This window comes from Geotrypetes seraphini, chromosome 15 (genome assembly GCF_902459505.1).
Source record: "Geotrypetes seraphini chromosome 15, aGeoSer1.1, whole genome shotgun sequence".
Taxonomy (NCBI): domain Eukaryota; kingdom Metazoa; phylum Chordata; class Amphibia; order Gymnophiona; family Dermophiidae; genus Geotrypetes; species Geotrypetes seraphini.
This window is the reverse complement of record NC_047098.1, coordinates 47,454,954-47,476,578: the sequence shown is the minus strand read 5'-3', so window position 1 is coordinate 47,476,578 and position 21,625 is coordinate 47,454,954. Positions and strand designations below refer to the sequence as shown.

Genomic DNA, 21,625 nt, shown 5'->3' with positions numbered 1-21,625 from the left:
GCAGCAAATTGTGAATGCTGCTGCTGCTGCCCGAAGAAGTTCATGACCTGGGATGGGGCGACAGAAGGAGGAAAGGGAGCAGAGGGTGGAGAGAATTGCTGCATGCAACTGGAGGGAGAAAGAAAGGGAGAAGGAAGATGGGGAGGGTGGGAAAGGAAGGAATGAAAGGAGATGCCAGAGCATTGAAGGGGAGGGAGAGATGGAAGAAAAGGAGAGAGATGCCAGGGAATCAGGGAAGGGAAGGAGACAGAGATGCCGGCCTGTGGGGTGGGAAGAAAGAAAGGAGAAGAGAGAGATGCCAGAGGAGGTGGTGACAGAGAGAGAAAAATGGAGAGCTGGCAGAGCTGAAATCAATCTTGTACAAAGGAGAGACGGGGCACAGGATAGACAGTTTATGGAAGGAGCATAGAAAGAGGGAAGATACCATATGGAACAGGGAGAGGGCAGACAGTGAATGGAAAGGGCTGATGCTGCATGGAAGACAGAGAGAGGACAGATGCTGGCTAGAAAGAAGAGAGTGAAGACAAGATGATTAAAGCAGAAACGACAAAAGATAGAAAAAAGATTTTTTGTTGCTTTAGAATAAAATAATATTGTAGTTGTATTGATAAAACTTTTAGAAACAGAAAATAAGGTAATCTTTTTACTGGACTTATTTTAATACATTTTTTACTAACTTTTAGAGACCAAAACCCCCTTTCTCAGGTCAGGACAGTATAATGTAACAGCAGTATACTATATTGATCTGAAGAAGGAGGCTGTGGCCTCTGAAAGTTAATTGAAAAATTGATTAGCCCAATAAAATGTTATATTCTTATCTTCAATTTATGTTTTATTTTTATTTGTTAATTTGTAAAGTGGTGATTGTTATGTATCAGTTTTTTCAAATTTACATTTACTGTCTTTATATTTTGCACAGTATTAGGGGACAAGTGTCACTGTTTCTGTGGTGGCAGATTCTGGTTTCTTGGTGGTTCAGTTTAATTTTTGTCTACATATTTTTATTTTTAGTTTGTGATTATTCCATATTGGGCAAGGGTGAATCTGTGTTCTGTGTGTATGAAAAGGACATGGTTTTCTGTTAGCATCGACTGTACAGGATCAATTGATTGTGCAGGATCTGGTTTGTTTAGTTTTACAGTGTGTGTGTTGGTGTTCTAGTGCTCACTGCAGTGTTTAAGATCCTGCCTTGTCCTAGGTGTACCTTTGTTGTGTGACTCATGGATTATTGATGATACCCAGATCCTTTTCTTGTGTATTAATCCCCAAGGTGGACCCTAGCATTCGGTAACTGTGATTCAGGTTATTCATTCATTTGTCTACATTAAATTTCATCTGCCATTTGGACGCCCAGTCTTCCAATTTCCTAAGGTCCGCCTGCAACAATGAGCATGCGTTTCAACAATTTTGAACAGTTTAGTGTCATCTGCAAATTTAATCACCTCACTGAGGAGTGACAAAAGCTACATCTCTTTCACATTTCAAGGTGTGGCACATTTAAAAAAACCTCATAGCCTGCAGAAAGGCAGTGAGGCAGGAGTACCTTTTCCTCCAGTCTCAGTCAGGTTTGTGTGAAACAGTACATAAATAGCACAGGAATGAGAGGTGATAAGGTCAAGAATTATGGTGGTCTTGGAACAAAGTGACCGGCAGTTAAACAGGCAAAACTGATAATGAGTTTCGGAGGGAAGAGAGGATGGAGCTACCTTAGGAAGTAATGGAATATTAAGATGAACCAAAAAAGGGTATGAAATTAAAACCCTAGGTTGAAATGATAAAGGGGAGGAGACAAAATGAGTTGGGTGATTGCTGAAAAAAAATGGTATAGTAAACATTAGTACAATAAAGCTGACTAACCTGAATCTGTGAGATAAATTGAAGGGACAGAAGAAAAATGCCAAAATGATGTTTAAAGTTTGGTCCACCTTGCTTGAATGGAGTCACTCCAAGGAGCTCATCCAACGAGCATGCCCTGCTTCTTGGGTACACTCTACCAAGGTGTGAATGCCACTATATAATTCAATTTAAGCTGCATCATTACTGACCATGCACCTCAATGCACCAAGTAGATGGAGCACAGAATGAGTGGTCTGGCAAGTTGTTCATATGCTGGGGAAGTCTGCAGTTGAGTTTGAATGAGTGAACAGTAGAGTCTAGTTTATTTAATTGAACATAGGACAGAACATTTTGTCTTTGTTTTGTTCTATTTCTATCATTTAAATTTCTCCAGAATTCTACTGTTCAACGGCTCCCCCTTCTGCTTCTATTCCTTTCTCTCCTCTCTTCTACCTTCCAAAGTATTTAGATCAATGCTGTCTTATTAAAATGTTTATTTTATTTTTATTTTTCCTCTAACTCTACTTTTCACTTCTCTATTACCCTCACAATCTAACTTTAGTTAGATTGTGAGCCTTCGGGACAGTAAGGGAATTTTTCAAGTACCTTTCTTATTTCTAATCTTAATGTATATTTTCTGTAAACCGCTTAGAACCTAACGGATGTAGCGGTATATAAGAAATAAATTACATTACATTACATTACATTATTACTAAAAAATAACTTTTTTATATAGAGGAGAGGGTTGTTAAAAATTATTAGTACTGGCTGTCATATATACTAGGTACGCCACTGGATTTAATGACCCTATTCTAACCACCAAATTTCCCCGTCCCACCCCACCCGACGACTTTTTCATGCCACCCGGCTGAAAAAAATTTCTGGGGAGAATACTGTAGAAGTATCTTTTCTGCTTCCCTCCTACAAGACTGTCACTTCACTGGAAACCCCCGCTATAATCCTGTTTGTATATGCATGGAGGGGCATAATAAAAAAAACATCTACCGTAAGTCCTCTTTTGGCCTAAGGCCCTAAACGTTGAAAGTAGAAGCAGGGAAAAAATGTCCAGTCTCAAAAAAAAAAACATCCAAAAGGAGGTGTTTTTTGATAATGGCCTGCCTCTACATTCAGCTGTTTAAATGCCCAGACCACCACTACATCTACACTTAAGACATACAATAAACAAAAAAAAAAGCCTAAGTCCCAAACGCCCAAAGCCAGGGCAAAGGAGGAGCCAGTCCTTCGCCTAAAAGCTGGATTCTGTAACCAGTGTCTGTCAAAAAAAGAACATCGGTTACAGAATCCACCCCCCCCCACCCTCCCCAGCAATGATTGCGGCAGGAGAGATAGCCAATCTCTCCTGCTGCGATCCACCTCCCCCCTCAATTGGATCGGGCAGGAGGGAGCCCAGGCCCTCCTGCCCAACAAACCCCCACCCCTCCCGACAAAGCGGGGCCGGAGGGAGCCCAAGCCCTCCTGCCCAAACAAACCCCACCCTCCCTGACACGATTGGGACAGGAGAGAGCCCAAGCCCTCCTGCCCCAGCGACCCCCCTACCCCCCACCCACACTAAAATATGGGCAGGAGGGATTCCAGGCCCTCCTACCCTGATGCAGCCCCCCCCCATGTAGGCCCCCCCTGCACCCAGATCAGCCCCCCCAAACACCCACCCCCACCCACCAACCCATGAGACCTCCCACTGACCTTGCGACCCCACCCCGCACACACCCCCGTACCTGAAGAACGTTGGACGGATCCCAAGCCTGCCCATCCGGCAGGTCCGCCATTCTCAGAATAGCATGCCTTAGGGCCCAATTGGCCCAGGCGCCTCAAGCCCCACCTGTGGGCAGGGCTTGAGGCGCCTGGGCCGATCAGGCCCTAAGGGCCGCCATTCTGAGGATGCCTTGCCGCGATCCTCACCCCGAAGTGCCGCGGTTCGAGGAGGTGGGCGATCACAATCGCGGCAGGAGAGATGAGCCATCTCTCCTGCCGCAATCTTTGTGGTAGGGGGTAGGCAGGTTGCCGGGGCTGCTGAGCTGACCGCGGCAGCTGCGATCAGCTCAGCAGCCCCTTTTTTGGCACTTATACCTGTTTTGACTTGGTCTAAGTCAAAACGCGTAAGTGCCAACTAGGCAATCTGCCTAAACCTTTGGTTATACCTGCTGTATGGCTATGTGCAGGTCGGCCGCCCTCCCGCCCTTTCCCCGCCTCTAAAACGCCTCTTTTCACTCTATGCGTTTAGAGGCAGGGGAAAGGCCTAAGCTGGTTTTAGATATGTCTAAAATCAGCTTTGGTTATGGGTACTTGGACGTTCAGGCTTTTTGATCATCCAAATACCCATTTAGGCCACTTTTTAGATGATTTTTTGTTTTGATTATGAGCCCCATATTGTCCTTTTATGCCTTCACAACATTAGAGGTCCTTTTATTAAGGTTCGCTAACCAATTTAGCATGCACTAAATGCTAAGGCACCCACAGAATATAATGGATGCCTTAGCATTTAGCATGCGCTAAATCGGTTAGCACGTCTTAATAAAATGACCCCTTATTTGCTTATTGCTTATTTGCTTATTTGAGTACATTAAATTCAATTTTTTTTAGTTAGTTAATACTACTTTTCCTGAAATGCCTTTATAAAGTAAAATAAAAGAATGGTACAAGTTAGAGAAGCAAAGCAATCAGATCATGTAGCATTCATTTTTCACTGTATTGGTGATAGCTATACAGATTCACCAACTGAAAAGTTTGCAATCAGCAGCTGAATTATGCTAAGATTGCAGCTGTACTCCATTCTCCTACTTCGTGTCAAATCCAAGTAAATTTAATTAGATCCTTGCCTCTCAACTATGTAACACCAAGAGCAAAACAGATGAGTCAAACTCATTACTCTGGCACAGATTATTCAAGTTTTAACATATTCTTGAGTGGATTTTTTAAATGCTACACATTGCATCTGGAAAGTTTATAAACATGTGTTTCAAACTCTAAAATAATTTTCCAGACATCTTGCAATTGTTTAAAAACAACAACAAAAACCTCATTTACAGATGCTTTAAAATGGTCCAGGTAGAAAATTATAGGCTTTATTAAATATAAAGTTTACTAAATGTTTCACAGTTCAAGTGTTTACCGTTCAATGTATTTCATATTGTGGAAAAATGATGTGTGAAAAATATATTCACATAGCAGATCATCATAATTTCCTTTCATTTTATAAAATGAAAAACCAAAAGGAAATTTTTTTAAAAGCCCACAATTTTGAGTGCCCCATCCTTGGGCTGCTAACCTGAAATAGTTTCAAGTTGAAACTTGGTTCCAATATACTCCTATTCTTTTTACCCAAACCATATATAAAAACAAGGTAGAGAACATCTGTTCTTGCACTTTATGCACTACTAATGCTGAGGAAAACAGTGATGACCGATTCTAGAGCAGTGATCCTTAAACAATAAAAAAAACACCTTCCTTTTTATACAAAAAGTAATGGCCACTCATTATAATTATGAAATATATAGTAATATAGTAACATAGTAGATGACGGCAGATAAAGACCCGAATGGTCCATCCAGTCTGCCCAACCTGATTCAATTTAAATTTTTTTTATTTTTTTTTTTTTTTTAAATTTTTCTTCTTAGCTATTTCTGGGCAAGAATCCAAAGCTTTACCCGGTACTGTGCTTGGGTTCCAACTGCCAAAATCTCTGTTAAGATTTACTCCAGCCCATCTACACCCTCCCAGCCATTGAAGCCCTCCCCTGCCCATCCTCCACCAAACGGCCAGACACAGACCGTGCAAGTCTGCCCAGTAACTGGCTTAGTTCAATATTCAATATTATTTTCTGATTCTAAATCTTCTGTGTTCATCCCACGCTTCTTTGAACTCAGTCACAGTTTTACTCTCCACCACCTCTCTCGGGAGCGCATTCCAGGCATATAATCCTTTTGTGCAAATTAAACAGATCTTCTACTACTACTACTACTCTTGTTATCTGCAAGAAAAATCAACAGTACTGAGCTTTATATTTAATATAAATGTTAAATTTTTATCTGACCCTCACAGATCCCCTGAAACCCATCCATGGACCCCAGGTTAAGAACCCTTGCACTAGAGGAACTGAATGAAATATTCATTATCAAGCAGCATATTCAAAATAACTGACTTTCCCCATATCCATAGTTTTACCTGGCATTTATTATGCATGGAATATTTATCTTTCCAGTCTAAAAAGGAAGGTGTGAATATGTGCTTGAAAGCAGAAATAGACAGGCAAACGCTTTTACCTACCTCTAGGTGCAATTTTCACAGGCTCACAGCATAAACGGCATACCATCTTCCAAATATTAACTCACCCATTGCCTACATTTCTTATCACCAGAACCAAATTAAAGCTACAGCACCGCACACTAAAAGAATGAAGTATTGCCTCTGAAAGTCAGTTGCCTGTCACCTTCATGCTAACAGCTGAGTGTCCAAGGCCTAGAAATCTGTTTAAAGTGATGTACAGTGACCCAGAAACTAAGAGGATAACAGAGTACAAGGATGCGGATTAAACTGCACCTGGGATTTTATAGATTAGCCATGTATGTTCCAAAAAAGGCTAATACAGAAAGATAGGGATAACAATATAGAAAATACTAAACAAAAGTAGCAACATAATACCCAGAACAAAATACAACAAAATAGGAAGACAATGTTATAAAGCATTTTCTGCAGATAAAGCACGGGGCTTTTTTTCTCTATAGACAAGTAGGACTGTGTCAGGAACAAGAGTGACATTATCCAATGAGGCCAGGACAAACAGCTCTCCTAGAGCTCAGAATTAAACACTGGCATAGTAAGGGGGTGCAAGCTGCCCTGGGCATGGTCTTTCTAAGGGTACAGTGGTGTTGGCACCCCTCTTCCTCTCCGCCCGCTCATTCACCCACCTGCTCCCTGCACACACCCCTTGCCTTCCCCTGGCATGAGGTAAATGCCCACATTGGCACTCTGATGTCACTTCCAGGACCTGCACCTAGGAAGTGGCATCAAAGGGCACGCCAAAGAAGCCAAAAAGGGAAAGGGAAGGAGGGGGTGTGCAAGGCAGGGGGGTGGGGAAGAGGGCGGGGGAGTGATGCCGTTCACCCTTACTACGCCACTGGAACTAAGCACAAAATTATAAGCATATGCAGCTAAAGTAGAAGGGAGAACCAAGATTGTCAAGACTTTTCTTTGACTAGATATTTGTTTTAAGTCTCGGAGGTCAATAATTGAACAAAGATCTCCTGTCTTCTTTGGAATTAGAAAATACCTGGAGTAGAACCCTTGATTTTTTTGAGAAGGGGGAACCGCTTCTATGGTATCCAGTTGAAGCAGCGCTTCAATTTCCTAAAGAAGAAGGGATGTCTGCTGAGATGTGAAAGAAGACTCTATTGAAGGGTTGCTTGGAAGGGCGTCAGAGAGCAGGAGAGTCGGGGGAGCCAGATAGTCAGGGCAGGCAGAGAGCAGGAGAGTCAGAAGAGCCAGGGCAGGCAGAAAGCAGAAGAGTCGGGGGAGCCAGGGCAAGCAGAGAGAAGGAGAGCAGGAAAAGTTGGGGGAGCTAGAGAGAGTTGGGGTAGGCAAAGAGAGCAGGGGAGGCAGAGAGAAGAGTCAGGGCAAAGCAGTTTTTTTACACAAGCGACTGGTCCTCACCAGTCGCTTGTTCTAGATCGGCTAGCCAGTCGGTGTGTAGGGAAAAAAGTGTAGTGAACAGCGTCCTTCCTGCTTTGCATGCCGATTCCCCTCATTTACATACACGGATTGGGATGGATCGCTACACAGGTTAGTGAATTGGGTCGGAGAGAAATCGGGTCACAAAGGGGTCGCAAACCGATCGGTACACGATCGGTTTTGCTTAGTGAATCTAGCCCTCAGTTAGAGAATTCATATCTTGATTAGTTCTCTGCATCAAAATTGACATCTGCTCTTGGTGCTTTACTTTCTTGCAGTATAAAGGGAACCTCCTTAACAATTTGTTCTTTGAACCTGAGATGTGTCAGATAATCTAGCAGTGAGATATTTATGAGTAGCTGGGATCAAAGGGGAGTACAGTTGATTGTCCAGTCTAGCCAATCTGTTGAATCTCCCCATGAATGCCCAGAAACATTACAACCTAAAAAGACAGAATAGCCTTGACCTGTACTGATAGAATAGTCCCCTATAATAGTAGGTCTACCAAAACAGGATTCTTTTATCTTAACTATCTGGTCAAATGTAAATCAAAGTGAGGAGGAGTTTTGTGTAGTCTCTTGTCTCCATTCTAAGTGCAGCTATGATGCTTATTTTAGAAGATGCATGTTTCAGACATCCATAACTACCATCTAGACCAGCAGTTCCCAACCATGTACTGGAGGACCCCCAGACCAGTCGGGTTTTCAGGATAGCCCTAATGAATTTGCATGAGAGAGATCTGCATATAATGGAGGGGGTCAGTCATGCAAATGTGCTCCATGCATATTCATTAGGGCTATCCTGAAAACCCAACTGGCCTGGGGTCCTCCTGAACAGGGTTGGGAACCACTGATCTAGACATCCGTGCTTCATGGATGTCCAAATTCCAATTCCACACAGATGGATTGTAGACATTTAAAACTGAGGAATATCCAACTAGCAAGGCAGCATTGTTTGGATGGGACTAGGACAGGACAAAAACACACATATTCATGTCCTACTACAAAAGGAAATGTCAAGTCCAGATATCGCCCAGGTTTAGGCCTGTTCCCAGTCAGAGTGCCAAAAAGCAGTCGATAGCTAAGATATCCAGTGCATGAGGTCAGTACCATGCTCCAGCTGTCAGAGGAAGGCAATAATACAGCTGCACTCACCAAGATGTTGAAAAATAAAGCTATGCTACCAGCCCTACCATACCATACCCACCCATCCCACTCATCCCCCAATCACATCTTCAAGACCCCCTCCCCCAGGATCCCTAAGCCATCTCCCAAGTGGTGGGTCTTGAAGCTTTGATGGAGAGGTATTTGGGCAGTTTGAAGATGTGATCAGGGTGGTAGGATTGAAAAGTGATGCCACAGATGTGCAATACTCAGCACAGCTATATCTATTGTATTAAGTCCCTACCCAGACGTGGCAGTGCCAATTCTAACATATCTATTTGACAGGTTGGTTGGTGTTTATTTTCTCACCAGTTTCATCAGTAAATGAGACGTCAAAACAGGTATGTATTCTAGAAGAGGATTTATGTCAGCAGACCCTTTCATAAATACTTGCCTAAGTGCAGACGTCCCGACTTAGATGTCTCTTCAAAGGTGTCCAACCTGTGGCCCGAGGGCCACATGCGGCCACGCAAAGTATTTTGTGCAGCCCCGGTCAAGGGCGATGCAGTGTTTTCCTCTGCTGCCCCTGGGTGTTTACTGTCTTGCCAGCTCCCTCCTCTGTCTTGCTGCACTGATTGCGCATTTGTGCGGCCCCAGAAAAATTTTTTGGGGTCAATGCGGCCCAGGAAAGCCAAAAGGCTGGACATGTAAAAGTCATGTAAAAGAAGTGGCTCACTGGGTCAAACTATTTTGATAGAAGGAAAATTTTTTTAAAAAATTTTTACATTGGGAAGGAGTCAAAAGGAACTTGAAAATGAAATTTTGTGACGATGAAGAAATAATTTTTTTAACATCCTTGTAATAAATCCTACCTCTGATATTCATCAATGTCTGTGCCATTAGATGACATCACCCATTTGTGCAGCTAATTCATTCTGTTTGCCAATGGAGAAAGATTAATGAAGCAGTTGGCACTGGGAAACATGCCCAGCATCTCCATAGACAAAAAAAAAGCCCATGTAAATAATGGCTACATGGAAAGTCTTGTGTATGCCTAGATTAGCCTTGCAAATTTTTCAAGACAACTATAGAAACAGTCCACATAAGGCACCACTGGATGAAGTCACCCTGTTTATCCTTTCAGAACTGATCCTTCTTCTACCAAATTCTAGATGACTGACTAGGGTTACCATATGGTTTCAGAAAAAGGAGGACGGATTGAGACATCTGGGTTTTACTTCCATTTCAAGCAATGGAAGTAAAACCCAGCTGTCTCAAGCCATCCTCTTTTTTCTGGAGTCATATGGTAATCCTATGACTGACTGACATTAAAACATTACAAATATGACTGGAATATGAACGAAAAATTACAAAATACATATTATGAACAAAATTCATCTATAATGTATCCTAAGGTGACATTAACTAAAGTCTTACAAACAGCCTACATATGACAGACATTAACATTCACTTACAATGTGTAACTCCAGCCAGAGTTTGGTAGAAAGTGGGCGTATCACTATCATCAGTGAGTGTAACATACACTCCTCCAGACAGTAGCCAGCGAGAGAAAGTAAAAGCATTTTTATTCTGCAGCAGCCAGTTCCGAAATTTGTCATAGTTTACTTTTTCTCCCTGAAATAAATCCAAAGCAGAACAATTAAATAGCCCTTTCTCCCTTTTCTTCTAGAGTAGGAGTGAACATAAGGAGAAGGTGGGTAGACCCATTTTTAACAAACGAGTTTACTCTGTCCAGAATAAGCTCGTTCAAGCTGCCAGTTTTATCTCTTCTGGGGGAATACACAAGAAAGATGGAAAGGAGAAACAGACAAGCAGTGACAATATTATATCTTAAGACAAATCAGATCAAGTTCCTGAATATAGTTATATCCACTGATGGAGGGCATCATCACACTCAAAGTCAAAATTATTTTAAAATTTATGTTATTTTTTTTTAACCTTTGAATCTTTTTTATCGTAACTCGCTTAGAAAAACTGATAAGCAATCTTATCAAATTTTTAATAAAACTTGTAAACTTGAAACTTTCAGAACTGACCCACTCCTTTAAGTCCAACATAAATTAAGTAATGCGAGTGTTTTTCAAGTTTGGCAATGTACTTGATATCTCATTTTAACATGAATGCAAAGGGGCCTAGGTTTGAGTCTTGGCTTTGGCTTGCTGCTGCCCAGGTCAACCAGGATTAGGAATCTACTATCGGTGCCATCTTTGAAGATTATTGGGACCAGAAGATCAGATATGTTCTCCGTTATGGGCCCACAATGGTGGAATACCCTACCTCAGTTTATTCGAACTGAACAAGATATTGTAAAATTTAAAAAACTGTTAAAAACCCACTTATTTAAAGATGCCTTTGAATCTTAACATTAGTTCTTTTTATTTAATCAAATACTATAGTATATTGTGCATTGGTACTATGATTCCCTACCTTTTGTTTTTTCCTTTTTCTAACCATACCCAAATATTGTAACTTTTAACCCCTCCCCTTAAACTCAGGACTGTATTGTTTAATTTTGTTATTTGAATTTATTTTGTAAAGCCTCTTCTATCTTAATTATAATATGTACATCGCCTAGAAAATGTAATAGGCGATTCATCAAAGATTAAATAAACTTGAAACTTGAAACTTGAATGCTGTGGAAGCAGCTATCACAGCTCCTCCTGGGTGGTGGTAGTGGTGGGGGGAAGAATAATAGCATCATACAATGGTTACAATCTAGGCTACAGTTAGGGTATATGACTGCAGAGTTCCAGAAAGCACTTTGGCGAATGGTCCCAGGCTGAGCACCATCACTGTGATGACAACAGTAAATTAAAGTAAATTAGGAAGTAATATATTTTTTTTAATCCTGGCCTTTCTTTTATATCTAATTTCCTAGTTGTTAGGGAATAAACTACCCAGAAAAAGAGTACAAAAAAGATGTCACATTTCATTACCACATTTTATTAATCTTTTACACTGTCATTTTTGCTGTGCTAATACATTTTAAACTTTATGTAATGTAATGTAATTTATTTCTTATATACCGCTACATCCGTTAGGTTCTAAGCGGTTTACAGAAAATATACATTAAGATTAGAAATAAGAAAGGTACTTGAAAAATGAAAAATGTATTAAATCTAACAGCCAATTTTACTAAAACATGTATTGCCACATTGTGCTCTGCAGTTAACTAGAACAGACTGCTGAGACCTGGCAGCCAACAATATTAAAAAAATATTTTTAATAGTAACAGGTTTTCCTTTTAATGATTTAATCTTTCTAAAATGTCCATTTTCTCTGAACCTTCCATTAGTGTATACTTGGTCTTATTTCTACTATACAGGAAACAAAAGATTATAAGCTCTTTGAGGAATGGGCATACTGTATTAGTTTTATTGGAATTAATTTTAAGAGAGATATGAAAAATTTGCCTTCATTGAAATGTCTTCATATTTTTGCTACGCTGATTTTGTTAGATCAGTTATACTTACCAGTTAATTTTAACTCCTTGCTTCCTCTCTGTTGTTAGCCTGTCTTTTTTTAACATTGTTTGGATTCTTGGTATATCAAACTTGATTCTTTTCTAATTTCCTATAACTGCACGAGCAGGGTTTGGGTCTGGAAACACACAAGCCAGACACGACCAGCAATAGTGCAGAAAGCTCTCTATTGGCTTTAAACAAAACACTCCCTGAATCCTGTTGCTTCACAGGATCGGGTACACAGAAAACAGTCTCTTGATTTGACAAACAAAAGTCTTGAACTGAGCCTGGAGCTGATACTGCCATGCCCCAAATAGACTGCAAAAAGTCTTCTTCCAAACAGATAGCAAGGTATGGTCTTAGCCAGACCTTAGAACAGGGCTCAAATGTAGTTAGTACAAAGAATTGGCTTACCTCTGCCAAGCAGAGTGTCTGGATGTTGCAGTCACAGAGTATGCTGGGACCATTTCTTCCTCCTACTCCCCTGGGCCTCCCCTTAGCCTATAGTAGTGCTAGCCCTGCCTTATATACTTCCTGGCAGCTGCCTCCCTGACTCCTCTTGCCCGTGTCATTTCCTTCTAAGGAGGAGTTACCTATGTTAAGGTGGTTCTAACATTGTGACAAAGTATCCAGCAGGGGGAGCGGTAGTGTCCTATAAACTCCCACACATTCCCCTAACTGTAGGCCTGCAACTAGTTGGGAAACCTACCAGCTGCAGGCATTTCCACACCACTCTATAATTACTTATATATAATTTTGGGCAAAGGGAAGGAAGGGAATATTATCTATATCAGTGAGTCGCAAACTGTATGCTATGGCACAATAGTGTGCTGCAGCGACAGTCCAGGTATGCCGTGGTGAGATACGAGCCTATTACTGTCAACATAGGTGCAGGTGCCTCTCCTCCTCTCTGCCCCCCTCCCCCCAGCAATGGAGGGATTTTCAAGACCTGGCAGTCTGTCTGGATTTTGGAAGGCCCCCAAGCCCGAGTTCAGGGCCACATCTGTAGGGCCTTTGAGCATGTGTGGACATCAACATGATGATGTCATACACATGCGTGTAATGTTCCCAGTCAATGTCCGCAGATGCTCAGAGGCCCTTTAGACATGGCCCCGAGTTTAGTATGCTGCAGCAGAAAAGGTTTGCGACACACTGGTCTATATGGTTCTAAATCTAATATATAATAGAACTGAAAGGAATACCTCAGAGAAGCATTTTTTGAGTGACAGTGGGACTTCTCCATCAACAACAGATAACATTCGTTCCATTTCTTCCCGTATAACATAGCTGCCAGATTCATTTGAAAAGAGACTAAAGATATCTGTAAAGAAAACCCCATGAAAGATAAATAATGTAAATTAAATCTATTTAGCTCTAATAGTTAAGAGCTTTCAATCTTTGTGGTCAACAGATGAAACAAGACACTAACAGAAATATTGTTACTACATAGTCTGAAAAGCATTTCAATGATAAGGTGTAGAGCCATCTAAGGTTTGTATTAATAATATACAACTAATGTATACTATTGTTTCATATGAAAATAATTAGTCATCTAAAGTTCAAATGAGAGGAAAAATATGGTATACATCAATGCTGAATATATGGCTTTAAATAAGTTTAAGCAACTAACTAAAGAACTTTATTTTTTAAAAATTCTCTCCTCTTTCCCTGTAATATCAGCAAATTTATTCCAGTCATAAATAGTCTCATGATTGTAATATTAATTATTTAAACAGCTAATTAGAAATCTCTATAAGATTATGATAACTGGTATAATTTTCAAACTGATTAACATATTTTTAATTCAAAGATACAAATAATATATCCTCTCAGTTTTATGAAGTACAATATTAGTGATACTTACATTTTGCTTTCTCTTCATCTTTCCCTCTGGTAAGGAGGACCAGCCCCACAATTAGGTTATTAAAATGAAGCCCTTTGGATGTTCCTCCAAAAGAACAGTATATTACCTAGAAATAAATGAATACGCATGTCATTACATCTATTTTGGAACTGATTATATAAAAGGGATATTTCTATAATGTATCAAGAATGCAAAATTAAATCCAATTAAAAAATACTACAAAGCCATAACCTTGAGATTTTCATAGTGAATTTATTAATGTTTTTGTTTACTGGGATTTACTACCTGCCTTTATGAAAAGACTAGTGTTTAAGCCCGTTACATTAACGGGTGCTAGAATATATACCTGTCTGTCTTTATTTCTGTCTGTCTCTCTCCCTGGCCTCCTTTGTCTGTCTGTATTTCTTTCTGTCTCTCTCCCCCCCACCCCACTTTCCTTTGCAGAAGCAGCAGCAATATTTCCCTTCCCCTCCAGGTCCCTGTGAAGTAGTAGCAGCATTTTCCCCCACCCCCCATTCCCTTCTCTCCCCCCTCCCCCCACTTTCCTTTGCAGAAGCAGCAGTGATATTTCCCTTCCCCTCCAGATCCATGTGAAGTAGTAGCAGCATTTTCCCCCACCCCCCCATTCCCTTCTCTCCCCCCCTTTCCTTTGCAGAAGCAGCAGCGGTATTTCCCTTCCCCTCCAGGTCCCTGCTGAAGCAGTAGCAGCATTTTCACCCATCCTTCTCTTACCGTGAGCTGTCCTGCTCCGTTCGGCCCATCCCCCTTCCCTTCCCGCGGGATGGCCTGCTGCTTTTTCCTAAGTTTCAAAGATCCTCCTGTAAAGAGCAGCCTGCGATGGTGTCCGGCTTTAGCGAACCTCGCAGGCCGCTCTCCAACTCGGTAGCACGTTCCCTCTGACGCGATCCCGTGCGTCAGAGGGAACGTGCTACCGAGGTTGGAGAGCGGCCTGCGAGGTTCGCTAAAGCCAGCCACCATCGCAGGCTGCCCTTTAGAGGAGGATTAGAATCATCAGCAGCAGCAGCGGCGGCGGCGAGTTAGGGCGGGAGGTGTGTTCCCTGCTGAGGATGCGGCAAGGAGAGAGCTTGCCTGGCTTCCATGGTGAGTGAGGCGGGAGGAGGGGAATGGCCAAAATGTTCCCTGCCGCCGGATTGGCAGCCACGGATCAGAAATCACAGCGGCAGTGATCATGAAATTTCAAGAGCACATGCACGCTCTAGGGTTTTATTATATAGGATTCACTCAAGACAATATTCTAATAGCCTCTTTTCTGCCAGAAAATACAGAAAGTGAAGTTGTTCATCTATAAGGGGTTCTTCATAAAATTTAAAATCTGCTTTTTATGAAGAACTTCTATTTAAAGAGAGATAAGTGGGTGTTACCAGACAATGCTGAAAAAGGAACAGCTCAGAAAACACTTGAAAAACTAAATTTGTGTGGGCATTCCTGCACTGCAACCCCCATATGGACTACCTCAGTTCAGTACATAGTTTAGATTCTACTGCAGTGGTCTTCGCTAATTTTTAAGCGAGGGCCATTTTAGGTCCAAAAGAGCTGAAGGAGAGCTGACAAATATATTTCTACCTGGGGCCTTGACACCAATAACACTTCTCGATATTCATTCCTATCAAAATACCTGGCCTTGATCACACATGCAGAACACAGATAAACTTTATGCAAATATAGGACCACAAACTAAAAGCACTAATATACATACATGAAACCCTAAGATGCATGCAATACGACACCAGAAAAATAGAAACCAATGCATTTCTTCCCAAACAGGGCAAAACAGACAGATGTAAATTCTCAAAATGGACAGATTTCAACACTAAATTGAAAATAAAATAATTTTTCCTACTTTTATTGTCTGGTGATTTCATTTTTCTAATCAACTTTTCCCAGTCTCTGGTTGCACTTCCTTCTGCCTGTGCTCTTAACTGTGTTTCCAGGGCCTTATCCATCTGCTGTTTTTCTTTTCTTCTTCACTTTCTGCCCTACATCCAGGAAGGGATCTACCCGAAACAAGGCTTAGTAGAGCCTGAAATAATTTTTCCACAGTTGGGACTTACCTGAGCATTTTTGGAAAAAAAGTTTTCTGATTGAGATAAACTATGGACATTATTCTTGAGCTAAGTATCATTATATTGAATTTTTGATTCCGTTGTTAAGTAAATTATTTGGTTGAAATTCACTGGAGATATACTCTCATATTCTTATATTTATAAATTTCACTCGAAAGCACTTTTGTGTTATTTCACTACACACACTTGTATGCCTATGATGGTGTGGGCGTAGCTTGGAAAATAGCCTGCCGATTGAGTAAAGGCTGGACTTCCGCTTTGGCAGTCGTCATTATAGCTTAACAATCACACTGAGGATGCACACACTTATTAATTTATGATTCATTTATTGCTTGGTATATGGTCTACCGTGGACCTCAACCTTTCTCAAGTACTTATTGAAGGTTGTTTTGTGAAGTACTTGATTGGGTATTTATCAGTCAATCTATATCCATCTTTGGCATTAACTTTTAATAATCAACTTTCTCAAAATCAAAATCAAAGACACCACAATTCAAGTGAAAGGATCTACTTTCCCCCTCGAACAAACCTTAAAAATACTGGGAGTCACACTAGATAAACATTTATCCCTGGAGAAACACACAGATATCACAGTCAGGAAATGCATCTCGGTGCTATGGAAACTCCGCACCATTAAAAAATACTTTGACGAGACCTCATTCCGCCTGCTAGTACAATCCTCCATCCTTAGCACACTAGACTACTGCAATATTATTTACTTGAGCTCCACGAAGAAAACCACTAGGAGACTTAAAATGATCCAGAACACTGCGGTCCGCCTCATATTCGGCCTGAAAAAATGGGAACATGTCACCCCTTTCTACCACAAACTTCACTGGCTACCCTTTGAATCCAGAGTCCTATTCAAATTCGCCTGCTTCTGTTATAAAACAGTATTTGGCCTATCCCCAAGCTACTTAAACCCTCACTTCTACCTGAATCGCATAAACAAGCACTCCCGCAGAATTCAGTTGTTCGCCTTCCCCTCCCTAAAACTATGTCACTCCAAAAGATTCCTTGATAAAACTTTCGCCTTCCAGGCTGCCAAACTGAACCCATGGCTAGCCCAAATTGTCCTTGAGGCCCCCACCTACCTCGGGTTTAGAAAATCTCTCAAAACTCACCTATTCTATGGACAAGACACCTAACACCCCTCTCCAATGAACAACAATCTCCTCCTGCCCCCTTCCACCTCTCTTTCCCCAACCTACCCACCTCCAACCACCCCCCCCGACCTACACTCCCCCCTCTCTCTCTAACTTCAACTACTTCCTTGCTCCTAATATTGTTCAATTGTTTCGAACCACTTGTAATTCACTGCTTGCTTCTAATAGTGTTCAATTGTTTTAAACCACTTCGTGAATCGCTGCGCTGGGAAGTAAAGGAGAGCTGCAGAGAGGGGAGAAAGCCACTGTCGGAGGCTCCCCAAGATCTCTCCGGCCCAGCGCACACTTCCGATGCTGATCTTGCCGGTCCTGCGCGGACCGGCAGGAAGTTGAAATGAGTCAATCTTGCCGGTCCTGTGCGGACCGGCAAAAATTTCCTGCGGACCGGCGGTTGAAGAACTGTGCTCTAACTCTCCTATTTTATTTTATTTTTAGGCTTTTAGCATTTCTATATAGACACTTCAAATTGTGTTTATTCCTTGTAACTACAAGTGCTGAGAAGATGGAAAATTTGAGTCTTTTACTCTGCCTTCCTCTTAAACCCTCCTGGCTTTCTTTCACCATTATTGGAACCTCTCTACCAGGACTCCCTAAATATCCTGTTTCAATAGTATCCTTCAAGGATACCTCACACTGAACCATCCGCTCCTGGGTGACTGTCGTCTTTCCCCTGCATCTCAGTTTAAATGCTGCTCTATCTCCTTCTTAAACGTTAGTGTCAGCAGCCTGGTTCCATCCCGGTTAAGGTTGAGTCCATCCTTTCAGAACATGCTCCCCCTTTCCCAGAAGGTTACCTAGTTTCTAACAAATTTAAATCCCTCATCCCTGCACCATCGTCTCAACCACACATTGAGACTTCTGAGTTCTGCCTGCTTCTTGGTTCCTTCATGTGGAACTGGGAGCATTTCTGAAAACACTAGCCTGGAGGATCTGGATTTCAGCTTTCTACCTAAGAGTCTAAATTTGGCTTCCAGAACCTTCCTCCCACATTTTCCTGTGTTATTGGTACCTATGCATACCAAGATAGCTGTCTACTCCCTATCACCATCTAAAATCCTATCTATGTGATGCGTGAGGTCCGCCACCTTCGCACCAGGCAGGCAAGTGACCAGGCAATCCTCACGTCCACCAGCAATCCAGCTAGCTACATGCCTAATGATCAAATCACCAACTACAACAGCTGTCCTAAACATTCCCTTCTGAGCAGAAGCCCCTGGAGACACATCCTCGGTGTGAGAGGATATTGCATCCACTGGTAGGCAGGGAGTGGCGGACTAGCCTAGTAGTTAGAGCACTGGCCTGACAACCAAGGAAACAGTTCAAAACCTGCTCCTTGTGATCTTGGGCAGGTTGTTTAACTTCTAAAGCCTCAACTTAGATTGTAAGCCCTCTAGGGACAGAGAAATAACTAGTGTACCTAAATATAACTCACCTTGAGCAACTACTGAAAAGGTGTGAACTAAATCCAAATTAAATTAAACTCAACTGTGCTCAGCCTCCATGTCATGAGTGTTAGGAACTGAATACTAGGGTATAGCAGTTTCTCCTGATCTTCAGCAAGTATCACAGGAAACATTTCCGGTCTTACAGGTTTCACCTTACCCACATCATTACATTCCCCTTAAGCACTACATTCAGTGACAGAATTCTTAACAACTCTTGTTCAGAAGAGCGTGACAGCCAAGCAGGAGTACAAGATTGTGTAACTGATTGCAGATAAAGCTGCACCATATTATCACATGCTTTAAACAATATTAAAGATTTTAAAGTAAATATGAACCATTACTGGCAGCCATCGTATATTACAATAGTCAATAGTTGATAAACTGTCTGCACTACTATACAAAAATCAGATGGAGAGAGAAATGGCTTTAAGCTCCATTAACACTGGAAGTGTAAAAAAAAAAAAAAAAAAATAGCTTCTAATCACACTAGAAATCTGAGGCTTCACAGTCTGTTACATACTATAGCAAAAGTAAACAAAAAATACCAATTAACACATTTTACATGACTGAACAAATTAAACAAATGAAAACTTTTCCAGTCAACTAAGTCCAAATATCCAACTATGCAAAATGTGAATTGAATCCAGATTACACAGCATAACTGCATATGGAAAATTGAGCTGGTTATAAAGCATTCCAAAATTTAATACTTTTAGGATTTCTGGGAGAAGATTAATATTTTGACTACATACTTTTGATTCATAAACTTGCAAAAAAAACAAAACATTAAATTCAGTTTAATATAGCACAGTTACTTACCGTAACAGGTGTTATCCAGGGACAGCAGGCAGATATTCTTAACGTATGGGTGACGTCACCGACGGAGCCCCGGCACGGACACTTTTAACTAGAAAGTTCTAGTTGGCCGCACTGCACATGCGCGGGTGCCTTTCCGCTCGACGGAGGAGAGCGTGGTCCCCAGTTAAGATAAGCCAGCTAAGAAGCCAACCCGGGGAGGTAGGTGGGTCGTAAGAATATCTGCCTGCTGTCCCTGGATAACACCTGTTACGGTAAGTAACTGTGCTTTATCCCAGGACAAGCAGGCAGCATATTCTTAACGTATGGGTGACCTCCAAGCTAACAGAGAGGGCGGAGGGATGGTTGGCCATTAGGAAAATAGATTTTGTAACACAGATTGGCCGAAGTGCCCATCCCGTCTGGAGAAGGCATCCAGACAGTAGTGAGTAGTGAATGTGTGAACTGAGGACCAAGTGGCATCTTTGCAGATCTCCTCGATGGGCGTGGAGCGGAGGAAAGCCACAGAAGCAGCCATAGCTCTGACCCTGTGGGCCGTGACAGCACCTTCCAGTGAGAGACCGGCCCGAGCATAACAGAACGCAATGCAGGCAGCAAGCCAGTTGGAAAGCGTTCGTTTAGAGACAGGACGACCTAAACGGTTAGGGTCGAAGGACAGAAAGAGCTGAGGTGACGTGCGGTGAGCTCTGGTACGGTCAAGGTAGTATGCCAGGGCACGTTTACAGTCCAGCGTGTGTAACGTCTGTTCCCCAGGATGAGAGTGGGGTTTAGGGAAAAAGACAGGCAATACAATGGACTGGTTGAGGTGGAAGTCCGAGACCACCTTGGGAAGAAATTTAGGATGGGTACGCAGAACCACCTTGTCATGGTGAAAAACCGTGAAAGGTGGGTCAGCAACCAGTGCATGCAGCTCACTAACCCTCCTGGCAGAGGTGATGGTAATGAGGAAAAGCACCTTCCATGTCAGAAATTTGAGTGAAGTTGTGGCAAGAGGCTCAAATGGAGGTTTCATGAGGGCTGAGAGGACCACATTCAGGTCCCTGACGACTGGAGGAGGCTTCAGCGGTGGTTTGACATTGAAGAGGCCTCTCATGAACCGGGAAACCAGGGGATGAGCCGTGAGAGGTTTTCCGAGGACAGGCTCATGAAACGCAGTGATGGCACTGAGGTGGACTCTGATTGAGGTAAACTTGAGGCCAGCGTTGGAGAGAGAAAGCAAATAGTCCAGTACAGTTTTCACCGCCAATGAGGTGGGATTGTGATGATGAAGTAGACACCAAGAGGAGAACCGGGTCCACTTCTGATGGTAACATTGGAGGGTGGCCGGTTTCCTGGAGGCATCCAAAATACGACGGACAGGCTGAGACAGATTCTCTGGAGAGGTCAGCCCGAGAGAAACCAAGCTGTCAGGTGGAGCGAGGACAGATTGGGATGTAGTAGAGACTGATGCTGCTGTGTAAGTAGAGTAGGAAATACAGGAAGAGGAATGGGCTCCCTGGAGCTGAGCTGGAGCAGGAGGGAGAACCAGTGTTGGCGAGGCCACCGAGGAGCGATGAGAATCATGGTGGCTCTGTCCCTGCGGAGTCTGAATAGCGTCCGCAACATTAGAGGCAGTGGAGGAAAAGCATAGAGGAACCGATCCGTCCAGTCGAGCAGGAATGCATCCGGGGTCAGACGATGAGGAGAGTAGAGTCTGGAGCAGAACTGGGGCAGCTGATGGTTGTGAGGAGCTGGGATAATGAAGAGTTCAGCCGCAGAATCAAACATTAATAATAGCATCTACAACATATGTGTCACAATTGTAGAGATCTGAATCTTACCGAATTATTTGTGATGGAAAATGGAAGAATAGGGTAAAAACTAGTTTACCTCCGATCTATACTCTATACCAGGGGTGTCAAAGTTCCTCCTCGATGGCCACAATCCAGTCGGGTTTTCAGGATTTCCCCAATGAATATGCATGAGATCTATTAGCATACAATAAAAGCAGTGCATGCAAATAGTTCTCATGCATATTCATTGGGGAAATCCTGGGCTGGACTGGCTTTGAGCATTTGCGCATGCTCAAAGCCTTCTGGTCTCACTCTCAATCTAGGAGAGAGCGAGACCAGAAGGCTTTGAGCATGCACAAATGCTCAAAG

At 42.3% G+C, this 21,625-nt stretch overlaps 1 protein-coding gene across 2 annotated transcripts in view; it reads right to left on the bottom strand.

Moving 5' to 3' along the window:
• The window catches only part of USP32 (ubiquitin specific peptidase 32), a 406,702-nt gene that overhangs the window by 266,798 nt on the left and 118,279 nt on the right, over positions 1 to 21,625 (bottom strand). For both annotated transcript variants that reach the window (XM_033921901.1, XM_033921902.1), the window contains exons 3-5: positions 13,974 to 14,079; positions 13,312 to 13,430; positions 10,100 to 10,259 (exon numbers count right to left, since the gene is read on the bottom strand). In XM_033921901.1, coding sequence (XP_033777792.1) covers positions 10,100 to 10,259; positions 13,312 to 13,430; positions 13,974 to 14,079 — 385 coding nt within the window. The remainder of the gene's footprint in view (positions 1 to 10,099; positions 10,260 to 13,311; positions 13,431 to 13,973; positions 14,080 to 21,625) is intronic.